The sequence below is a fragment of the Camelina sativa genome, chromosome 8, assembly GCF_000633955.1.
Source record: "Camelina sativa cultivar DH55 chromosome 8, Cs, whole genome shotgun sequence".
Taxonomy (NCBI): domain Eukaryota; kingdom Viridiplantae; phylum Streptophyta; class Magnoliopsida; order Brassicales; family Brassicaceae; genus Camelina; species Camelina sativa.
In genome coordinates this window covers 23,036,902-23,056,698 of record NC_025692.1, presented here as the reverse complement: position 1 = coordinate 23,056,698, position 19,797 = coordinate 23,036,902, and the positions used below count along the sequence as shown (strand labels likewise).

Genomic DNA, 19,797 nt, shown 5'->3' with positions numbered 1-19,797 from the left:
TTCGCATTATTTGTTAGAGTATAGTTATACGTACGCATGCAAATAGTATTATTATTATTATTATTTTTTATTTTTTTCATAGGAAAGAGTACATGTGTACGTATAGCGGTATAGGTCGCTTGGTGGATTTGTGACACAACTCTAGTTTATTTGATACATTATACATATAAGTATTATACTACTTGAGAAATAGTAGAAACTTATTTCATGGAGTTGGCAGACAACAATATACATAACCACAGTTGTCAGAGCAAGTAGAGACGCTAAAAATAAAGACAGTTGAAACTTATTTCTGAAGTTCTACACTCTAGTTTTTAATCAAAAACACAAGACGTTTCCAACCGGAGATCGTTTAATTTACGTGAGTTATGCTACGTACAAATCTACATGAGTTATGCTAAACCTTGACAACTTGTGTATATTTGTTGAAATTTTTTCAGTATAATGGAATTACAAGTTTGTTAATTATAATAGTTAGAGAGACAATTTTAGCTGATTTTCTTAACCTTTCGTAATTATTTTAAAATTATTTTTCTTTTCTATTATTTATTTCAAAATTCATAAAATTATGAAAAAGAAAATGAATAAAAGAAAAGAAAAATTCTTTGTCTTTCATAATTTAACCTTGTGTAAGCAATGTTTCCCCATTTTGTTTAACTGATCCTTTTTAATATAAGAAATTGCTGACAAAAAAAAGATTGAGACCAAAACGACAGTGTTTTGATGTTGATGAGAGTCTTGAGAGTTGAGACCACAAAGGTTTGGTCAACGCAATGTTTCCTTTTTTGTTTCCAGATAGATCGACCAAAAACGAATATGGAAAACCTCTGGTTCATCTTCTTGATCCTCACAGCTACTTTGGTCTTCTTCATCACCAAGTTACTGTGGAGTCAAAACCCTAAATTACCTCCAAGCCCTACACCTCGTCCAATCATCGGCCATCTTCACCTCATCAAGAAGTATCCTTTACCACAAGCTCTGCGTCACCTCTCTTCAAACTACGGCCCGGTTCTGTTCCTCAGATTCGGATGTCGTGCCGTTTTGTCCCTCTCTTCTCCACAATCGAATGCTTCACCAATCACGACATAACTCTCGCTAACCGTCCCCGGACCATAACCTCCGATCACTTCAGCTATGGCTACAAAAACTTCGGATTTGCTCCTTATGGCGATCTCTGGAGAACTCTCCGACGTCTCTCCACTCTCGAGGTCTTCTCCTCCGCCAGCTTACAGAAGAACTCTTTCATCCGATACCAAGAAGTGTCGAATCTATGTTCCCGCCTCTTTAGATTATCTGGTGAGTCTAGGAGAGTGGATCTCAAGTATCAGTTCAATCTTCTCACTGCTAATGTTATGCTTAGATTAGTATCTGGGAAACGTGGGGTGGAAGCTAGTGATCCGGAATCTGAGAAGAGGTTCTTAGATGATTTCAAATCGAGGTTTTTCTCGACCCTATTGTCGATGAGTGTCTGTGATTATTTCCCAGTGTTGAGGTGGTTTGGGTACAAAGGTATTGAGAAGAGAGTGATTGAGATGCAGAGGATGAGGGATGAGTACCTCCAGCGACTCGTTGATGATATTCGAATGAAGAAATTTGATTCCACTGGTTCGGTTGTGGAGAAATTATTGAAGCTCCAAGAATCAGAACCTGAATTCTATACTGATGATGTTATCAAAGGCAATGTAGTGCTAATGTTCAATGCAGGATCAGATACTTCACCGGTGACAATGGAATGGGCAATGTCGCTTTTACTGAACCATCCAGATCAGCTTGAGAAAGTTAGAGAAGAAATCAAATCTAATGTTAAACACAAAGGGCTTATACAAGACTCAGATCTCTCGAGCTTACCTTATCTCCGATGTGTCATGTATGAGACGCTTAGGCTATACCCTGCAGCTCCACTCTTGCCTCCTCACTGCTCATCCAAGAAATTCAACTTAGGCAACTACGAGTTCCCTGAAAACACTGTGTTATTGGTGAACGCTTGGGCTGTTCATAGGGACAGTGAACTTTGGGAAGAAGCGGATGTTTTCAAGCCGGAGAGATTTGAAGGGTTTGTTGGCGACAGAGATGGTTTTCGGTTTTTGCCATTTGGAGTTGGAAGGCGGGCGTGTCCTGCAGCTGGACTTGCAATGAGGTTAGTGTCTCTTGTTGTTGGAGCATTGGTTCAGTGCTTTGAGTGGGAGAAGGTAGAAAATGAAGATATAGACATGAGGCCTGCCTTCAGTGTGGCAATGACTAGGGCTGAGCCGCTTGTTGCATTGCCTAAGCCTTGGCCTGAAATGGTTCCTATCTTGTCTCAGCTCTAGTGTCCTGTGTTAGTGTTGCCAAGAGAGTTAATTTTGAGGATGCCTTTAACATATAAACATTGACAAGGAGAGTGAATGATCATAAATCACACAAATGGTTACCTAAATAATGGAAACAAGATCTTACTTTCTTTGTGTTTGGGCTGTGTGGTTCTTTCTTGGCGCTAAACCTGCAAGAAGCAGAGTATTATAGACCATGAAGGGGATCGTCTCACCTTCCACTAGTATTCTTATGTTGAACAATCACTGTTGCTTCTACATTCATTTTTAATTTATATGACCAAAAAAATAGTGATGCAACAGACAAGAACAAAAGTCCCACTCAATGAGCCGAATCTGAACTAAATCAGAAGCAAGCAAATTTGGATTGCAAAAGTTCGACATTTCAATAAACATTCTCTGATACAACAACTACCAGTGAAGAAGCTATTCGGTAATGTAGTTTCTTTATACATGAGAAAGCAACAGAAGAACCAAAAAAAAAAAAGATTCATGCATCATCAATGATGGTAATTTTGCCCCTTGAGAATAGTCCATGCCCTGATAAAAAGAAACCCGTTACAGCATAAGAAAGTGTAATTGGAATGCAGCGACGGAAGCATCAATGTCCTCACCTGTAAAGCTGTTCCATCAGTACCACAAGAGCTATCTGATGATTCAGGACCATGGAAGACAGTCTAATGGTCACATTAGCTCGCTTCCTCACTTCTCTGCCATGTCCATAAGCTCCACCTATACAAAACGATATCCTCGAAGCTCCCTAAAAACAGAGATAGCCACAGTAAAAGATGACAAATCAATTTGATTAGTTTCCAAGACGATTCTAGCTGATGTAAGAACAGAGTAGAGAAAGTATACACTTACACTATTTCCTGCATCCCCAAGTAACTCAGCCATCTGCTCTGAATCAATGTCACGGCCTCTCTCATCAAGCACCACAACCTAAAATCTCACAGTGAGACCCAATCTAGAATGATCAACCACAATGACTAAAATAGCGGATTCTAAAGAGAATAATAATAAATACCCAATCATCAGACCCAATAAGCTTCATCATAGCCAACTCCTCATCCTCAACATGAGCTCTAACATCCCTGTGAATGTGAATAAAAAGACTACTAATTTCAGAGAAAGCTACCAAGAAACGAAATTTACTGAGGTTTGGGTCTGTCAAAATTAGAGGAAACGTACTGAGCATTTCTAGGATTGGAGCGAACCAATGAATCTTCAAAGGAGCAATAAGGTTTAATCTTGGTTTTGTATTCATCGACCAAGAGTCGAACACCTTCTGATCTCTTTTTCCCCACTGTTATCACACGTATAGGCAGAGCCCTCTGTGAACCAAAAAGTACCAATCCAATCAAATCCTAAACAAGTTCAAATGCAATCGATTCGGTAGAAGCTCGAGAGCAGAGAGATTGTTTTTTTTTTTAAAGTTACCACTGCTTGACCCGCGTATCTACACGTTCTTCCTGATAAAAAGTCACCAACCAGATGACCATACACAAATCTTCAACATTGAGTTCAAATTCAACAAAACACGAAACCAATTTTTGAATTAAAAAGAAACCTTTTTCATGGGAAGCAGATGCATATGTCTGATTCAGGTGAGCATTGGTCATGACAGAGATGGCCATGTTTTTGAGTTCTTCAAACTCAAAGCTCACGATGATTTGAACACTTGACTAAATCCACATGAGATTCGAAGCCTCCGGTTGATATCGAGGGTTTAAGGCCCAACGCTTAGAATATGAAATATGGGCCTAACTATACAACATACTGGCCCATATATAAGAAAAATTAATTAATATACTTTTCACTCTGGAGTTTATGATGATAACCTCAAAACAAGAGTTTATGATGATAACCATTGACACAAAGATGTTTGGTTTTCTGAACTACCACCAAATTTCTAATAATTCTAAAATATGAATTTTTGATAGGTTCGTTTGCAAGGAATTGTGATATTTATGAATACAAAACTAAACCCTATCAACAACTCCGGAACGTAGCTGTTATTGGTCACGGGGAGACGAACGTTTATGGAACCGGCTTCTCCGTCAGGTGTTTCTTTCTCATGAGCGAGCGTGGAACGAGGGATCACTATTTCATTCTAAAGTAATGTGTTGGATTGAGAATTAGAGAGCGAATCGTTTCTTCGCACTTTGAAAAATGGTTGGGCATAGAAGAAGATCATTAGGTCCTGTCTGATGAATTTTATGTTGCCGATTTTTTTATAGTTCTTTATATATATATATATATATATATATATTTTATGTCCGTCTCAATCTGTCCAGTCGGAATCTTATTTTTGTGTAATTTCTTTTCTAAATTTTTGAATTTGAAGATTCTGATCACACTTTCTCTGTCTTTGTTGTTTGTTCTATTCTTTTTGTTTGACGATTCTGAGTCGTATTGTTCTGTTCTGTCTCTAAAATTGATGTTTTTTGTTTTTTTTGTTTATTATGATCATTTTGAAGTTTATGTAAAATTTCCGAGACAGGTGATCAGTGTATTGTTTGCTTGCTTCTTATGCTCGACCGACGATTTCGGTAGAGTTTCATATCACAATAAAAGAGTTTTGGAAAGATTAGGCTTCTCCCTGGGATTAAGACATTAAGTCACTGGCTGGTTGGGATATGTTCTCTCTTTGTTTGTGCTAAGTGGACGAATGTGCCGGTCCAATATTATTGGGTGCCCTACCATCCTACTTAGAGGCTTTAGAGTAATAAAAATATGAAAAAAATTTGAATACATACTTTAAATTTAATAGGAAATTTGGAATCTATACTAAATTTTTTAATTCTTTTAAACGTATTGCACTAAATGACTATTTTATCTTCAATTACAAATTATTAAAAAAAAATACAATTTAATTAAGTTAATTAATAAAAAAAATTAATTTTAAAAACATTGTGTAAACTAAATATTTAGAATTTTGCTAAATTGTTTTTGAAAATGATGAATTGATTTATTATATATAATATTAATCAATAACTAAAAATATTTAATTCAGATAAAATAAATAAAATCTTTCTTTAATTAATAATTAATTAAACGATAAAAATAAACACAAAATAATTAAATTAATTTATGTTAGAAAATTATTTTTAAAAATCACTGTTTATAAATTAGATATTGAAAAAATTTAGATAATGATGAAGTAGTTTATTATGGATAATATTAATCAATAACGAAAATTAAAATTCAGATAAACGAAATAAAAATGATTGTGGATCACTCAATTGTGATTAAAAATCTGGTATTATTTAGTAATTTAATTTTAAAAATTTATTATATAACAACTAAAATAAAATTAATTAGAATTATTCTTTTACGATTTATGTTTAGTAAATACTTTTAGATAATATTAGTTTTAAATAAATATATAAATCACTAATAATAAATAAAAAAGTTTTGAAAAATAATTATATATTTCAATTTATTTTGATAATTATCAAGTTTAATAAAATAATAAAAAATTATGAGCTTTTAGAAAATAAATCAAGGGTTCAAAATCGACTATGTAACAAATCAATTAATAAAATAATAAATGGACTTTGTTAATATAAGTCAACAAAGAAAAAACATAAATCAACAGAAATAAAATATAAGTCTACAGTTCAAAAAGTCAATTGTATTAATAAGTCAACTTAAACTGAAATAAGTCTATTAAGACCAAACAAATCGACGGGAAAAAAATATAAGTCAACAAACAAAACAAACAAGTCAACATCATCAAAAGTCGACTATGTAAAAAAACAATCAAACAAAAAAATCGACAGTTTTAAAATAAATCGATGGAAAAATAAATAAATCGACAAAAATTAAACTTAAGTCAACCATTCAAAATATCGACTTTATTAATAAATCAATGTAGAATGTAATAAGTCAAAAATAAATAAACAAATCAACAAAAAACAAATATAAATCGGTGAACAAAAAAAAATGTCAACCATTAAAGAAATCGACTATGTTAAACATCTACTAGCCATAACATAAGTCAACTGTTTAAATATAAGTCGATTACAAAGATAATTAAGTCAATAGAAGTAAAAAAAACAACATGATTGTTCAAAAAGTCACATTGTAAATAAATCAACATTGATTAAAATAATTCTAAAATATTGATATATATATTATAAATTGCATAATCTTGAATTATTTATTTTAAAATAAATTTAAATCTAAATAATATCAACAAAAAATTTTAAATTCTTCTTTTTTATTCAAAATTATAAGATCAAAAATTGATTCATGTAATCATTATTTAAAATATAATAAATGCGTTTTCGTTATAATTGTAATTTATTAAATAATTTATTTCAAATTTAACCATTTTTAAAAGTAATTTATTTTTAAAGTTTAATTATTTTTAAATATAAATTAAGTTTTATTCTTTTTATTTAATTGCTAAAATTGTTTAATAATAAAGGTATTTCTGTCCATTTTCATTTCAAAATATGTAGTTTTCAAATAACTATAATATTAAGTGTAGTTTTCAAATTTTTAATAAGATTTGGTGTATTTATAAAAATCTTCCTAAAAATATTTATTTTTTTATCTTACAAAAAAAATTATAGGCTTTTTCTTAGTTGTTTACATTAAAAAGTAAAAAAAAATGACTCAAATTCATACTAAAGTCTAATTTTTAGAACAAAATTTATATCTTTCTTACAAAATTAGGCCTTTTTCTACACCTTTACATCAACAAAACTTCAAAAAAAAAAAAAAAAAATTGGGACCTGAATCCACCGCTTGGGTGGCTTTCCCTCTCGGCCGGCTCTGATGGATGACATTATGTGATGTGATACAAATTAATTACAAGTTTACAATACCTACTCATGTTTTGCTGACAGTAGATCCATATAGTTGTCGACGCAACAAATGATAAAAACCATCATCCAATGGATTTAGAACCTGATTCTCCTCCAACACTAGTCCAAAAGTCTTTGGCACCATAAGCTTTTCTCCCAATTGTATCCATGAGTTTTTTAAGGCCAAACTATCATATATGAGTGATTGTGTGATGATGGTCTTCAAGGCCAAACTAACGGTATTGCTTAACCTCACTGCGAATGTCCTCAGACGCAAAGCTTTGTCTTTTTTCAACAATCCTTTTAAGAATTCCTGAACAATGTTCATGCATGGTACAGATTTGACTTTTTTTCATTTTGTTCATTTATGTATTTTTCAAATATATTAATTACTAAATTAATATATTAGTTTGTTAATTATCAAGTAACTACGAACTTTGTTAATTGATAATCAACATGAAAAGACAATGTTGGACTTTGTTAATTATCAGATAATCATTTCTTATTCCGAACAATGCATCCCCTGCCACAAGATTAATTAATATAAATTTATAATTCTCATGGAACAAAAATATGCGTGTTCTTTGTGTATATATTCCCCAATCTCTATACCTTTAATTAGTTCTAATTCCACATTAAACAACTCTTGGCATCTCCACACTCATTTGCCCGCCCATGCATCTTGATTTTTATATGTTTAGCTTTTAGCGTTTATATTAGTATTTGAATCAGATATCCACTTCTTTTCGCACTTGTCCGAAAATATTTTATAAGATGAACAATATTTATCGGAGACAAATTATAGTATGTTAATTAAAAGAACGTTACGTTAACTCTATTTCTGACTAATTGGCAATAGCTTTTTTTCACTTTGGCTAACCTGAAAGCAAATAGATCATCTCACAAACTAAAGCATTGGATAGGCTTAAAAATAAGAAATCCTTTGCTTTTTTATGCGCGCATCTCTTGCTTAAAAATAAACAAGCTTTTTTTTTTTTAAATCATTCGAATATCGTTGAACCCAAAGAACTTTTGAAACCTTCTAAAATTTTATATAAATTGAAAAGGTATATATAAAGCAATCGGACATAAACAGATATATACTAACCGTTAACTGGAAAGAAGCGAGCATTTTGCTGTAAAGAGTTTCTATAAATTCTAAGAACTATCTTTTATATATACTGAGTCTGTACATGTACGTTTGTTGAATATGGGTCAAACTAATACGATTCTGCAACACGTATGTAAAATGCCAGTGATCAAATACGTACACAAGTTTGTTCGAACTCGTGGTTGGCTTGCTGTATTAATTCCATTCCTGTCGAAATAAAACACTCCTTCCTTGACCGAGACGTTTACGAGAGTACATATTCCGTTTTACTACTTATGTAATCAGAATACGAATTTTCTATCGCGAAAACGATGTCTATAATTATAAAATTAAAATGCATGATTCGGCCACTGACGTATTAAGCTCCCGTGTAAGCATGCACTAATAAAATCGGACTTTGGCTTGGCTAGAATAATATTTTTGGTGAAGAACTATTAAACTACGTCGAATAGCCTCGGATAACTAATTATTATTATTAATATCGAAAAGTACTAATTAGGAATTATCAATAGATGGAGAATAATACGTTATTCTCTCATACATATATGCTATTCGGAAATGAATTAGCCCCCACCATTAGGGTCCTTTTTTTTAATGTGTTTAATTTTTGCATGCTGGTGTGTTGCTAAAAATGCTGAGAAAGTGGATTTAAAAATTAAAAGTGTTAGGATTACCCTAAACACAAGGCCTTCGTATGGAATAGTCGAATACACATTCATCAATATTCCGCTAGGCTATCAGTTACTCGTAAGCTACAAAATAATATTTAGTATGTTCATCATTCATTCTGAAAAGGAATACACAAAAATATTTACTTAGGTGTAAGAGTAAAAGGCATAAACTATGAAAATAAAAGAAAAAAACCCATTAGAGTGTAGTTATATAGTCATATAGATGCAATCAACCTTTAGCCAAGTAAAGTGAAATTTAACGAAGTAATAGAAAGCCGCATCGAATAATAACAATATTGTTTAAAGATATATAGATCGAGAAGAAGAGGAATGGTATAAGCATGACCCACAATATCTAGATTCTCCATACGATTGTGAGTTGTGACACACTTTTTAATACATTTATTCAAGTGTGTCGGCTTTGTATGTTCTCCCAATCCTCCATTAATTGTTTTTTAAAATTTAGGTCACTGTCGAGAATATAAACCAAATAAACAAGTGATACTTTAACAATCGTTTCTATAATGTTTTTAGCAATGATGTGTCCCGTTTAAATGGGTTTTCATGCGTTTCGATCTTTTCATCTGATTCTTTTCTTAACTTCCAAAAGTTGTCACGTAATTAAGTTGATTATCTCTTATAAAATTGATCTGGCTAACATATTCATGTCAAGGAAATGATGAATCCATACTTTGTTTTAAAGAAACATCAATTTTAAATCAAAGAACTTTATGAAAACAAATAAAGAAAAACTCAATTTAAAATTTTGAGGTATTGTGCCACTGTTCCACTTTACGTTTGGAAAGGCGGCTGTGAAAAAATCTCTGACTCATATCCAAAAAAAAAATGACTTATTTTATAATGTTAAAAGAGATAATCAACTCCTCATGGCTATAAATACAGAGTCCACACACAAACTCTCTCATAAATTCATAATTAAACACCAAAGCAATCGCTCGAGCGCCCAAAATTAGAAACATATATATATATATATATATATATCTTCCTCTATATAAATACGCATAACAAAAGCTAATTTTGTGAAGCCATGTCAGGCGTTTGGGTGTTCAATAATGGAGTGATACGTCTAGTGGAGAACCCAAACCAGTCCGGTGGGGTTGCCACTCATCAGACGCACGGCCGGAGAAATGTCTTGGTTTACTTGCCGACCGGTGAAGTCGTCTCGTCTTACTCGTCGCTCGAACAAATCCTAAGGAGTCTCGGGTGGGAAAGATACTTCAACGGAGACTCCGATCTCATCCAGTACCACAAACGCTCAACCATCGACCTCATCTCCTTACCAAGAGACTTCTCCAAGTTCAACTCCGTTTACATGTACGACATCGTCATCAAGAACCCTAATTCCTTCCACGTCCGTGATTTCAATTGAATTCCATTACGGAATTAACTCTCGACCAAGAGGTCTAGAGTTTGTGTTTGTGTGTTGTCGCAACGGGAAAATTCCAGACATAAACTTGGTCGGAATCTTCAGTGTGAATGATTCACGTACAAGTCAAAGAGAAGATCGATGTGTGCTTTCGAAAAACAAAGCGATGACTATTGGATTATCATCACTTAGTTAGATTGTTTTTATTTGTTAATATGTGTTTAACTATTGGTTTGGTTTTTAACTGGTTCTCCAAGTTGGTTGCATGTGCATGTGTATGCTTCTTTATTTTTCATTTTTTTTTTTTGTGTGTGCGAGGCTTGTATGTATGGACAAGAGTAGTGTTGCAAAAGGTGGCACATTACTTAAACGTTGTTAATTATTGTTTTTTGTAGGCTCGTAGCTTTGTAATTGTGGTGATGAACGGTGATCGATGTAATTAAGTTGTGTTTCTTTTGGCTTTAAGCTATATTCGATTTAATTACACAGTTTGAGGAAGAGTTCCTTTTCATTAATTATTTATGTAAGTGAAGTGAAATTTGTTTTGAGACCATAACTACAAGTTCAAACATTAGAGTTGAGTCTTTGTCTAGTTCATATACCGAAAATATAGATCTCGAGATTAACTTTTAACTTGAAATCCAGCTTTTGAAACCAAGTTACAAATTAATGGGTTGGTTTAGCAAAAGAAGGATAAAATTGATACACTTGGGTTAGTGGGTACCGGTTGATTTAGAGTATACAGTACTTAGGTATTCATTACCATTTATTTTGTATAATGTAAACGATTCAAAAACATGTTATAATTGTCCTTTTTGGTAAGTAGAGGAAACACGTTAATCGTTTGATCTTGAAACTATTGTAATTGTTCTATCAGATTGTTTTTTTATTTATTTTTGGGATCGTGAAAATATTAGGGGTTCTTGATGCAGCCCATATAGGCCCGTTAAAAGCCCAATTTAATACTTTTTTGTTGTATATTTCCATATTCTCACTCTATCGAACCGAAACCGGAATCCGAACCCAAACCCAGATCTTGTCGGCATCAACCAGGCTAAGAACGGACTTGGCTACGGATTGAGAATATATCAAACCAAAAGTTTTACATTACAGAGCGGAGGAGTTGAATTCGAAGGATCCCCTTGAATCAATTCTGCTCTACTACCTAGTTTTTGTAAGTTTTGTGGATCAATATTTTATTTTTGTGGTAACGTTCAAAGTTAGTGAATTTTGGAATTATTGGATGGATTCTTGCTGTGACTCTCAAAATCATCGTTCAGAGAGATGTTTTTGAATTCTCTCTTTGTTTCTCATTGCTTCTGATTCTTGTGGGATTTTGTGGGTTTAAGTCAGAAACAAAAGTGCATGAGCTTCTTTTTGTTTCTTCTGAGTCAATGTCTGTTTTATTATCTTTTAACTTATCCTGGTTCCATTAATGTTGACTATGTTCAGTTCTTTAGGTGATGTGTGTTGCTGTTTGTACACAGCTGAGACTTTTTTTAAGTTTCTGAATTGTTTGTTCCAACTTATGTGCAGAAGAAGAAACAAACGATGCCTCGTAAAGGATTATCCAATTTCGATGATTATGATGATGGTTTTGATGATGATGACGATGCTTATGATTATGACTACGATATTGATATAGATGGACCTGGTATTAACTTATTCCCCATTACCCTTCTTGTGGTCGTTCATGGTCTCTCTTTAACTTGGTTATGATTTGTAATTCCTGTTTTTCCTAAACTGCAGAAGAAGAAGAAGAAGAAGAAGAAGTTGTTGTACCAAAGGAAGAAATTGCTAAGGCAGGGCTTTGGCGATGTGCAATCTGTACATATGATAATGATGAGAGTATGTTTGTGTGTGATATTTGCGGTGTTCTTCGCCATCCTGTGGCCGGAAATCAAAGTATCAATAAGAATATAGGTACTATATCTTCTCTCCTCTCCTCCTATCTGTGTTAGTGAGACTTTGGATTTATACAATCTCTCTTTGTCTCTGCATAGGATACACGAAACTGTCTGATATGTCTCGTATGTTTTATTTTTTGAGGTCACTTGGTAAACTATTGGTTTATGATTGGAAAAAGGAGTGACTGTGGTTTTTAGACTTGTGATTTTGCTATTCTAGGTGTTTAATTATAGAATAGATGTGTTTTTATGCAGTTGAAGGCAGATGCAAAGAACCTGTGGTATCCAAATTGGCAAAGTCCCTTTTCGGATCAGTCCCATCTAATACATCGAAAAGGGCTGTTCTTTGTCTGCTTGATAACAAGAATCTTGTGAAGGAACAGGGACCTCTGCCTGGAATTTCCCGTGGGAATATTCATGATCTCCACAAGGCTTTTAGTTCTAAAACATCCTGCGTTAGTATAGGTTGTTAACTTGCTGTAGTATGATAGTGTTTTATGATTTCAGTGAACGAGCTGTTTATGTTAAGAGTCTATAGTTGGTTCTTTGCATTTGTGGCGTTGCAATTGCGTTTTTCTGACATTTCCTTTTCAACTTATGTATAGCACCTTTCAAGTTTGATGCTCCATCGCCAGATGATTTAGTCACCAATGGACTGACATCCACGAAAAGTGGTCCGAAAGGTATCCACACTTGGTTTTCACTTTGAGGTTTGATGCTGTAGTAATATTGTACGGGTTAGATGCTTGAAGCCTGTCTCATAATAATGTCTCTTCTACTTTAGTCCATCATGTTTCCTCGCATTGATATGCATCCAGTGACCTAAGACTTGGAAAGTCTATTCACGTAGAAAATAGGAAACACACAAGCTCTAGTCCAAGTCTAAATAGGATTTATAGTTTATAGCCTTATTGGAATAGAATCTATCTTTCTGTTTCGTTCGTTTCCTTTTTTGGTTTTGGGTTATTTTCCTTATTAATATGGGAAGCTCGTTTGGGAGCTTCATCCAAGTTATTCTCTTTTGGGGTTTTTACTCTGTTTAGTTTTCTAATATTTAATATTGGGTTCTTAACTCTGAAGGCTCAGGTGATGCTAGCATGAGGCAGAAGGAGAAGCAAGATAGCGCAGAAAATAATCCTTTAAAGAAAGGAGGCGATAGTTCAGAAACAAGCTCCCGAGGTAGACATGATAAACTTGATAATAGTTTTTCGAAGGGAGGTGCGCGCGGCATAAAATCAGGCAAAAGTTTGCCAAAAGAAAAAACAGATATGTCTAATGAGACAAGTTCTTCCTCCAAATATATGGAGTCGTCGGAGAGGCTTACTGGTACTATGAACAAGATGTCTTTGACTGGGGAAACAGAAAAATCCAGCGATATTATGACTATAAGACCAAAATCAAAATCTAAGCATAAGCCAGAGGAGTGGATGCTTCTTGACAAAGAACCAGATGCTCTTAGCCAACTTAATCTTGCCATTGTGAGTTTCTCGGATTACTGGCTACCATCTATTGATCTTTTTTTTGTCTAGGCTGATAACTGATGGTTGAATCTGATTGTAGGTGGGGCACGTTGATTCTGGTAAGTCAACACTCTCGGGTAGATTATTGCATCTGTTGGGAAGAATATCTCAGAAGCAAATGCACAAGTATGAGAAAGAAGCAAAGTTGCAGGTAACCTGTTCTTTTGTTTGGATGTTAGAGACTTGAATATTCAGAATCTGCTCTGTTTGCTTGACATTGTCTTTCTGATCCGATCAGGGCAAAGGGTCTTTTGCATATGCCTGGGCATTGGATGAGAGTGCTGAAGAGAGGGAGCGAGGAATAACTATGACTGTGGCTGTTGCTTATTTTAATTCCAAAAGACATCATGTTGTTTTGCTCGACTCTCCTGGACACAAAGATTTTGTTCCAAACATGATAGCAGGAGCAACACAAGCAGATGCCGCGATTCTTGTCATAGATGCATCTGTCGGTGCTTTTGAAGCTGGTTTTGATAATCTGAAAGGCCAGACAAGGGAGCATGCACGTGTTCTGAGAGGTTTTGGCGTGGAGCAAGTCATAGTTGCAGTCAACAAAATGGATATTGTTGGGTATTCAAAGGAAAGATTTGATTTGATTAAGCAGCATGTTGGATCCTTTTTGCAAACCTGTCGTTTTAAGGATTCGTCTCTGACATGGATTCCTTTAAGTGCCATGGAAAATCAAAATTTGGTGGCAGCTCCCTCTGACAACCGCTTATCCTCATGGTAAGCTCCCGTTTTTTCTTTCCTGATGATACCATCCTTCCATGCCTAAAACAGGCCATGAAATAGTTAAATGTTTGCTGGAATACAGGTATAATGGTCCATGTTTATTGGATGCCGTTGACTCTGTCAAGTCTCCTGATAGAGACGTCTCAAAGCCTCTGCTCATGCCTATATGTGACGCTGTAAGGTCAACTTCACAAGGGCAGGTATCTGCATGTGGCAAACTTGAAGCGGGAGCTGTTCGGTCAGGATCCAAGGTACACAAGTTTCATGATGTGTTTGATTGCATGATTAGTAATTTTCCATCTGTCTACCTGAATTAACCTTGGGAGACACTTTGCTATGGCTAAACCTAACTTTCATTCCCATATCTGATACGCTTAACCTAAACCCATGATTGAATTTCTAACATTAAATGCCTCCAATTACTATTTTGTGTACAATACTGTCTGGCTTTGGAAAGGTTTCACAATATTCTTTAGCTTTCGGACGAAATACTTTCTTGTGGATGTGCCTCTAGTCTCTTGAGTAATGAAACAAATGAAACTGCTTTAACTGTTTACTTACACCACTGGAAAATTTCTGCCAGATAATGGTTANAAAAAAAAAAAAAAAAAAAAAAAATTAAACTGACATATCGATCTGTCAATTTTTGTGTAACTGCAGGTTAGTCTCCAAAATCCAGTTTGTGTGGAGACATTTTCCGAAAGTAGAGCTCTTGGAAGAGTGTTCCTTAGATCATCGGGAAGAACTGTCGCTATGGGAAAAGTTACTCGAATTATCCAAGACTCATAAAATCCTCTTTTGTGTTGTAAGATTATATATGTTCATTAGAAATTGAATCGTCCCAAGTTTTGACTGCAATACACTATTAGGAAATATCCTGAAATAGATATGCAAATTTTGAATCAAATTGTAGTATGTAATTCAATTATCCAATTTTTGTCTTTGAGGTGTTAAACACAATAAAACCTTTTCCTTGAAAATGAGTATTTTTATTTGCTATAGGACAATTCTTGTGTCCTTTGCTATATATTCTATAGATGTCACTATGACATTATCTCCCTTAAGGTATACATAACTCGGTGCGAAAGAGAGGACATAGTAGTTGGAAGGTAAATCAAAGTTAGACGACAAGTTATATCAAACATTCCTCAAATACACAATGTTTTGTTTTCTGCAATTTAATGTAAATAACTTGAGGCACTTTTGAAGCGAAACTGCTGTATATAGGATTTTTGCCTGCGATTTGTCCGAAATAACTATATAGAGTGACAATTTTAGTATTCCCGTCAGATATAACTCAATGACAATGTAGCCTTAAGAGTTGAGAAGGAAACTGTAATGTGATCTTATTTACCCATTTGTACCCCAATTGAGTCAAAAGAAAGATATTGTCATATGTACAAGAGAAAAGAGAGAGAGAGAGAGAGAGGAGCAAGATGATGTAGAGACAAACACTTGGTGAATAGAAAACAATGTATCTGCATCATCTTGGAATCATCCCACAAAGCTAAAGGTTGCTATTGACAATTAGGTATTATCACTACACCGACTTCTCCTCTTCCGCAGAGGTTTTGCAGATTGGGCACCAATTCTTCATCCGCAGCCATTGTTGCACACAGCTCACATGGTACATGTGTTGACATGGCATAGTCCCTACTTCATCTCCATCAACATATTCTTCCTGCATATATTTAAGAACATTAACCTCTTCTTAGTTTTCAAGAAAACCCTTAATACTACATTATCCTATTTCAGCTCAGTAACTAGACAAACCAGTTTTGGATAAAAGTATAGAGAAGATACAGACCTGGCAAATACTGCACTTGATATCATCATCCTTAACCAGAGAAATGGCACCGGTTTCATCTGTCCCCTGATAAATGCTTTGCTTGAGGCTTCTCGAGAGTGCTTCTTCGCTTAGAGCTGTGCTCACTGTACCCATTTTATCCCCCAAAGCTAATAGTTCCTGCAAGATTGTGTTCGTAGGATTTTAGCTTTAATAGACTTTTGACTGTTTACGCATATCTTGATTAATATGTAAAATATTGAAGACTGACCTCATATGACATGTTATCGATGTCAAGCCTCATATCTCTATGCTGATCATAGAATCTGAACATGCTACTAGAAAATAAATTGGTCTCTAAAGAAGCCAATTGCTGTGAGAAAAGAAGCAGAACAGAAAGTAAAAACATCAGAAAAACTCTAAGCTCGGACAAAACATGTTCACATCAAAAGACCAAGCTGTTAATTACCTCGTATGTAAGTTCTTCATCATGTTCAATCCTTTCCAGGGCCAACAATACCTGAAACAATTTCAAAATAGTATGGTGTTATCCCAACCCACCAACATGTCAAAGCTTCTACTGACATCAGACAACAAGGTGACGGAAACTACCTCTGCAATTCCATTCATGTTGTAGTGACTTAAACCATCCTGGTTCACCAAAGAGTGTGAACGATCAGCTTCTGAGGGGCTACCAGGCATCATTCTACGTAAGCTGCCAGTACTACTGTTTGGCCTACTGTATCTATTTGAGGGACTAAGTGAAAAAGAAGGATTGGGATCGGTTGGTGTAGCAGGAAAAGGCGTTTGTCGAGAAGTAGCAGAGGATGCAACAGCTTCAAGTCGCTCTGATCTTCTACCACTACTTGAAACAACACTGTTGTCCCTAATACTTGGTACAATCCGATTCCTTCTGTTATCAGAAACTACGATGCCACTGCCATGAGAAGAATTTTGATTCCTTACCTTTGGCACCAACACGTTAGTCTTATTACCTTTGCTAGAGGAGCTCTCTCCACCAGATTTTTTCTTTTTAGCCACACTGATTTTTGTTGCCGAGCTTGAGTTACTTGGAAGAACATTTGACACAGAGTCGCAACTCAACACGTTTTCAGAAACTCTGATGCCATTGCCATGAGAAGAATTTTGATTCCTTACCTTTGGCACCAACACGTTAGTCTTATTGTCTTTGCTAGAGGAGCTGCTCTCTCCACCAGATTTTTTCTTTTGACTCACACTGATTTTTGTTCCCGAGCTTGAGTTGCTTGGAAGAACATCTGACACAGAGTTGCAACTCAAGCTCCTCAATCTATTCTTGCTCAGACCGCCTCTTACAGTGTGCTCGCTGTTACTCGAAGGTGAAGAAACACAAAGACCCGTCAGAGTATCTCTGGTTCCCAATTCAGATTTTTGATGACTACTTCTACCCCTACTTGAGCTTCCTGCCTTTGTCATTCCAACTTCTCCAGAGACAGCGCTTTGAGAATGAACATTGGTTGTGCATCTTTTAGTCTTTGGGCGCGGAAGGGTGGCCTCTGCTGCAGCTGGATCATCATGAACAGTGCTCGTCTCTGAAGATTCTGTGTCTAAATTAGATGACGGCAGTCTTTTGGCAGTAACTTTGGTTGGCTTCCTCAAGTATCCAAATCCAACCGGAGTTCGAGATGAACTCCCAATGATTTCCTTTCCATTTGACGAAGACGGAACCGGAAGCTGACCAACTTTTGTATTGTTGTCCAAGGAACCAATCCGGGTTCTCTTGGTGGAAGAAGTTACCTTTGCATTACAACCAATCCTGCTGCAGAAAGGAGCAGTCTTACCATCTTTCTTGTTCATATTCTCACGCAGAACAAGACCACTAGCTTTCCGAGGCACAACAAACCGGTCAACCGAACGTTTACCCGCACAACCATCCATGAATCAAAGAAACACTTCCCCTGAAGACANAAAAAAAAAAAAAAAAAAAAAAAAAAAAAAAAAAAAAAAAAAAAAACAAGAATGAATCCCAAATACCTGGTTAAAAAGTGAAGGTGGGCTAAGCTAATATCAAATAGTATATCCACTAACACCAAACAAACAACCAAAAAACAATGAGCTTCAATAAATTCATGAAAGCTTTAAGGATGGTCTTCCACCAAATAAAAAAAAGCAAGTCGTTGAAAGTTAAAAAAGCATCACGGTGAGAGAAAAACAAATACAACCACATAAAAAAGAAGAAGCTTACGGTATGAACATGAGAGTGGATGCAAAAAAAAACACCTGGTGTTTAATTATAACTTTGATAAATCATAAACATCAAGCTACAAAGCTGTTAGATAGAGAGAGCTAGAGATGGGCATAAACAAAGCTAACGAAAAACCAAAAAGAGAGAGAGAAAAAGGAGAAGACTTTAATGGTCCCAAAGGACCCAAACCAAAGAGAAAAGAAAGGGTCTGCTGCTTCGAATTACACGGGACTTTCCATAAACAACAATGAACCTTTTCTCCGCGATTCCAGCTTCACCCATCAAACAAGACCTGACCTCATTTTTTTTTTTTTTTTGTTCTTTCAAAAATCTAAACAGAGAGAGGAGACAAGTAAAGAAACTTAATTTGCCCTTTCAAAAACTTCCGATCAGAAAAAAAACTATACAAGGTAAACAGGAATCGAAACCTAACAGTGAAATTGAAGATTAAACTTACAAAATTGAAAAATACAATCCAGATACAGAACAACAATAGAGAATCTGATACAAAAATCTAAAACTTTTTTTTGTTTTAGCCGAGATCATCTTAGAGCGACCATTACAGGTGGTGTATGTGAGAGTTCAAAAAAAAAAAAAAAACTTTCCGGCGTTACCTTTATCCCTTTTCCGAGAGATTGATTACTCTCCGCCGTCTGTGAATTAACAAAAAAACGTGGAGCGAAGTAGAGAGAGAGAGGAGATGAAGAAGATATATAGATATATATTTATGTATTATATAATAAATTTTTGTGGGGTTTATTAAAGTTTTTAATTAATTAAAACTTAGGGAAGAAAAAGAGGTGGATAAAGCAGTTAGAGAAATCAGGACCGTTGATTTCGGGTTTGGTTCAGCGGAAGCTAAAAATGGACGGCTGAGATGTATACTGACGTCGTCATCAGTAGATGGAAGAGTATTAGGATGAATTAAAACGACACCGTTGTCGTTAGCGGTGTTACGTATTCTATACGTAATGAGATAATTGTATCCGAATTTTGTCTTTTTTTTTTTTTTTTGGGGTGAGATAAATTGAGTTTATACAAGATTGGATTAGATTAAACTTTTTAGATAATAAAGGAGATTAAACTTTTATAGATAAATAAGGAGATTAAACTTTTTAGATAAAAATGGAGATTAAACTTTTTAGATAAAAAGGATTTAGATAATTAAATTATTGATGTTGATAATGTCGAGAAAGGTGTAACAAAACGTATCGTCCTTTTTGGCGTAAATCAAGATACTCCATCCCTACGTATATACTTCCTAGTTTAAGATAATTTATACTTATCATCCTGTATTATTTAAGATAATAACAAATTTTGAGATTTTTTTTTG

At 34.8% G+C, this 19,797-nt stretch overlaps 4 protein-coding genes and 1 pseudogene across 4 annotated transcripts; 3 read left to right on the top strand and 2 right to left on the bottom strand.

The window, feature by feature from the left end:
* Positions 644-2,442, top strand: LOC104709847 (annotated as a pseudogene).
* LOC104708038 (putative RNA methyltransferase At5g10620) lies at positions 2,658-4,489 on the bottom strand. The gene is made up of 7 exons (XM_019228885.1): positions 3,880-4,489; positions 3,750-3,781; positions 3,501-3,643; positions 3,337-3,403; positions 3,174-3,251; positions 2,924-3,069; positions 2,658-2,849 (listed from the first exon to the last, which is right to left on the bottom strand). The coding sequence occupies exons 1-7, from the start codon at positions 3,944-3,946 to the stop codon at positions 2,810-2,812; spliced, it is 573 nt and encodes a 190-aa protein (XP_019084430.1). The 5' UTR covers positions 3,947-4,489; the 3' UTR covers positions 2,658-2,809.
* On the top strand, positions 9,834-10,783 carry LOC104708037 (flowering-promoting factor 1-like protein 2). The gene has a single exon (XM_010424521.1). It carries the CDS (start codon positions 9,957-9,959, stop codon positions 10,296-10,298), a length of 342 nt encoding a protein of 113 aa, XP_010422823.1. The 5' UTR covers positions 9,834-9,956; the 3' UTR covers positions 10,299-10,783.
* On the top strand, positions 11,299-15,243 carry LOC104709846 (HBS1-like protein). Its single transcript, XM_019228823.1, has 11 exons — positions 11,299-11,469; positions 11,832-11,949; positions 12,045-12,218; positions 12,458-12,667; positions 12,808-12,885; positions 13,283-13,680; positions 13,763-13,873; positions 13,961-14,448; positions 14,537-14,705; positions 15,038-15,043; positions 15,115-15,243. The coding sequence occupies exons 2-11, from the start codon at positions 11,847-11,849 to the stop codon at positions 15,241-15,243; spliced, it is 1,866 nt and encodes a 621-aa protein (XP_019084368.1). The 5' UTR covers positions 11,299-11,469; positions 11,832-11,846.
* LOC104708036 (probable E3 ubiquitin-protein ligase RHG1A) lies at positions 15,776-19,182 on the bottom strand. Its single transcript, XM_010424520.1, has 6 exons — positions 19,079-19,182; positions 16,853-18,177; positions 16,710-16,760; positions 16,512-16,613; positions 16,262-16,420; positions 15,776-16,135 (listed from the first exon to the last, which is right to left on the bottom strand). The coding sequence occupies exons 2-6, from the start codon at positions 18,155-18,157 to the stop codon at positions 15,995-15,997; spliced, it is 1,758 nt and encodes a 585-aa protein (XP_010422822.1). The 5' UTR covers positions 18,158-18,177; positions 19,079-19,182; the 3' UTR covers positions 15,776-15,994.

Coding starts and splice junctions, on each gene's coding strand:
- LOC104708038 (XM_019228885.1), bottom strand. CDS start 3,946: ATGGCCATCTCTGTCATGACCAATGCTCACCTGAATCAGACATATGCA. Junction 3,404..3,500: donor TCCAATCCTAGAAATGCTCA/GTACGTTTCCTC, acceptor TCACATTCACAG/GGATGTTAGAGCTCATGTTG. Junction 3,252..3,336: donor TTATTGGGTCTGATGATTGG/GTATTTATTATT, acceptor GTGAGATTTTAG/GTTGTGGTGCTTGATGAGAG.
- LOC104708037 (XM_010424521.1), top strand. CDS start 9,957: ATGTCAGGCGTTTGGGTGTTCAATAATGGAGTGATACGTCTAGTGGAG.
- LOC104709846 (XM_019228823.1), top strand. CDS start 11,847: ATGCCTCGTAAAGGATTATCCAATTTCGATGATTATGATGATGGTTTT. Junction 11,950..12,044: donor TATTGATATAGATGGACCTG/GTATTAACTTAT, acceptor CCTAAACTGCAG/AAGAAGAAGAAGAAGAAGAA. Junction 12,886..13,282: donor CACGAAAAGTGGTCCGAAAG/GTATCCACACTT, acceptor TTAACTCTGAAG/GCTCAGGTGATGCTAGCATG.
- LOC104708036 (XM_010424520.1), bottom strand. CDS start 18,157: ATGGATGGTTGTGCGGGTAAACGTTCGGTTGACCGGTTTGTTGTGCCT. Junction 16,614..16,709: donor ATGAAGAACTTACATACGAG/GTAATTAACAGC, acceptor CTTTTCTCACAG/CAATTGGCTTCTTTAGAGAC. Junction 16,421..16,511: donor TCGATAACATGTCATATGAG/GTCAGTCTTCAA, acceptor ACAATCTTGCAG/GAACTATTAGCTTTGGGGGA.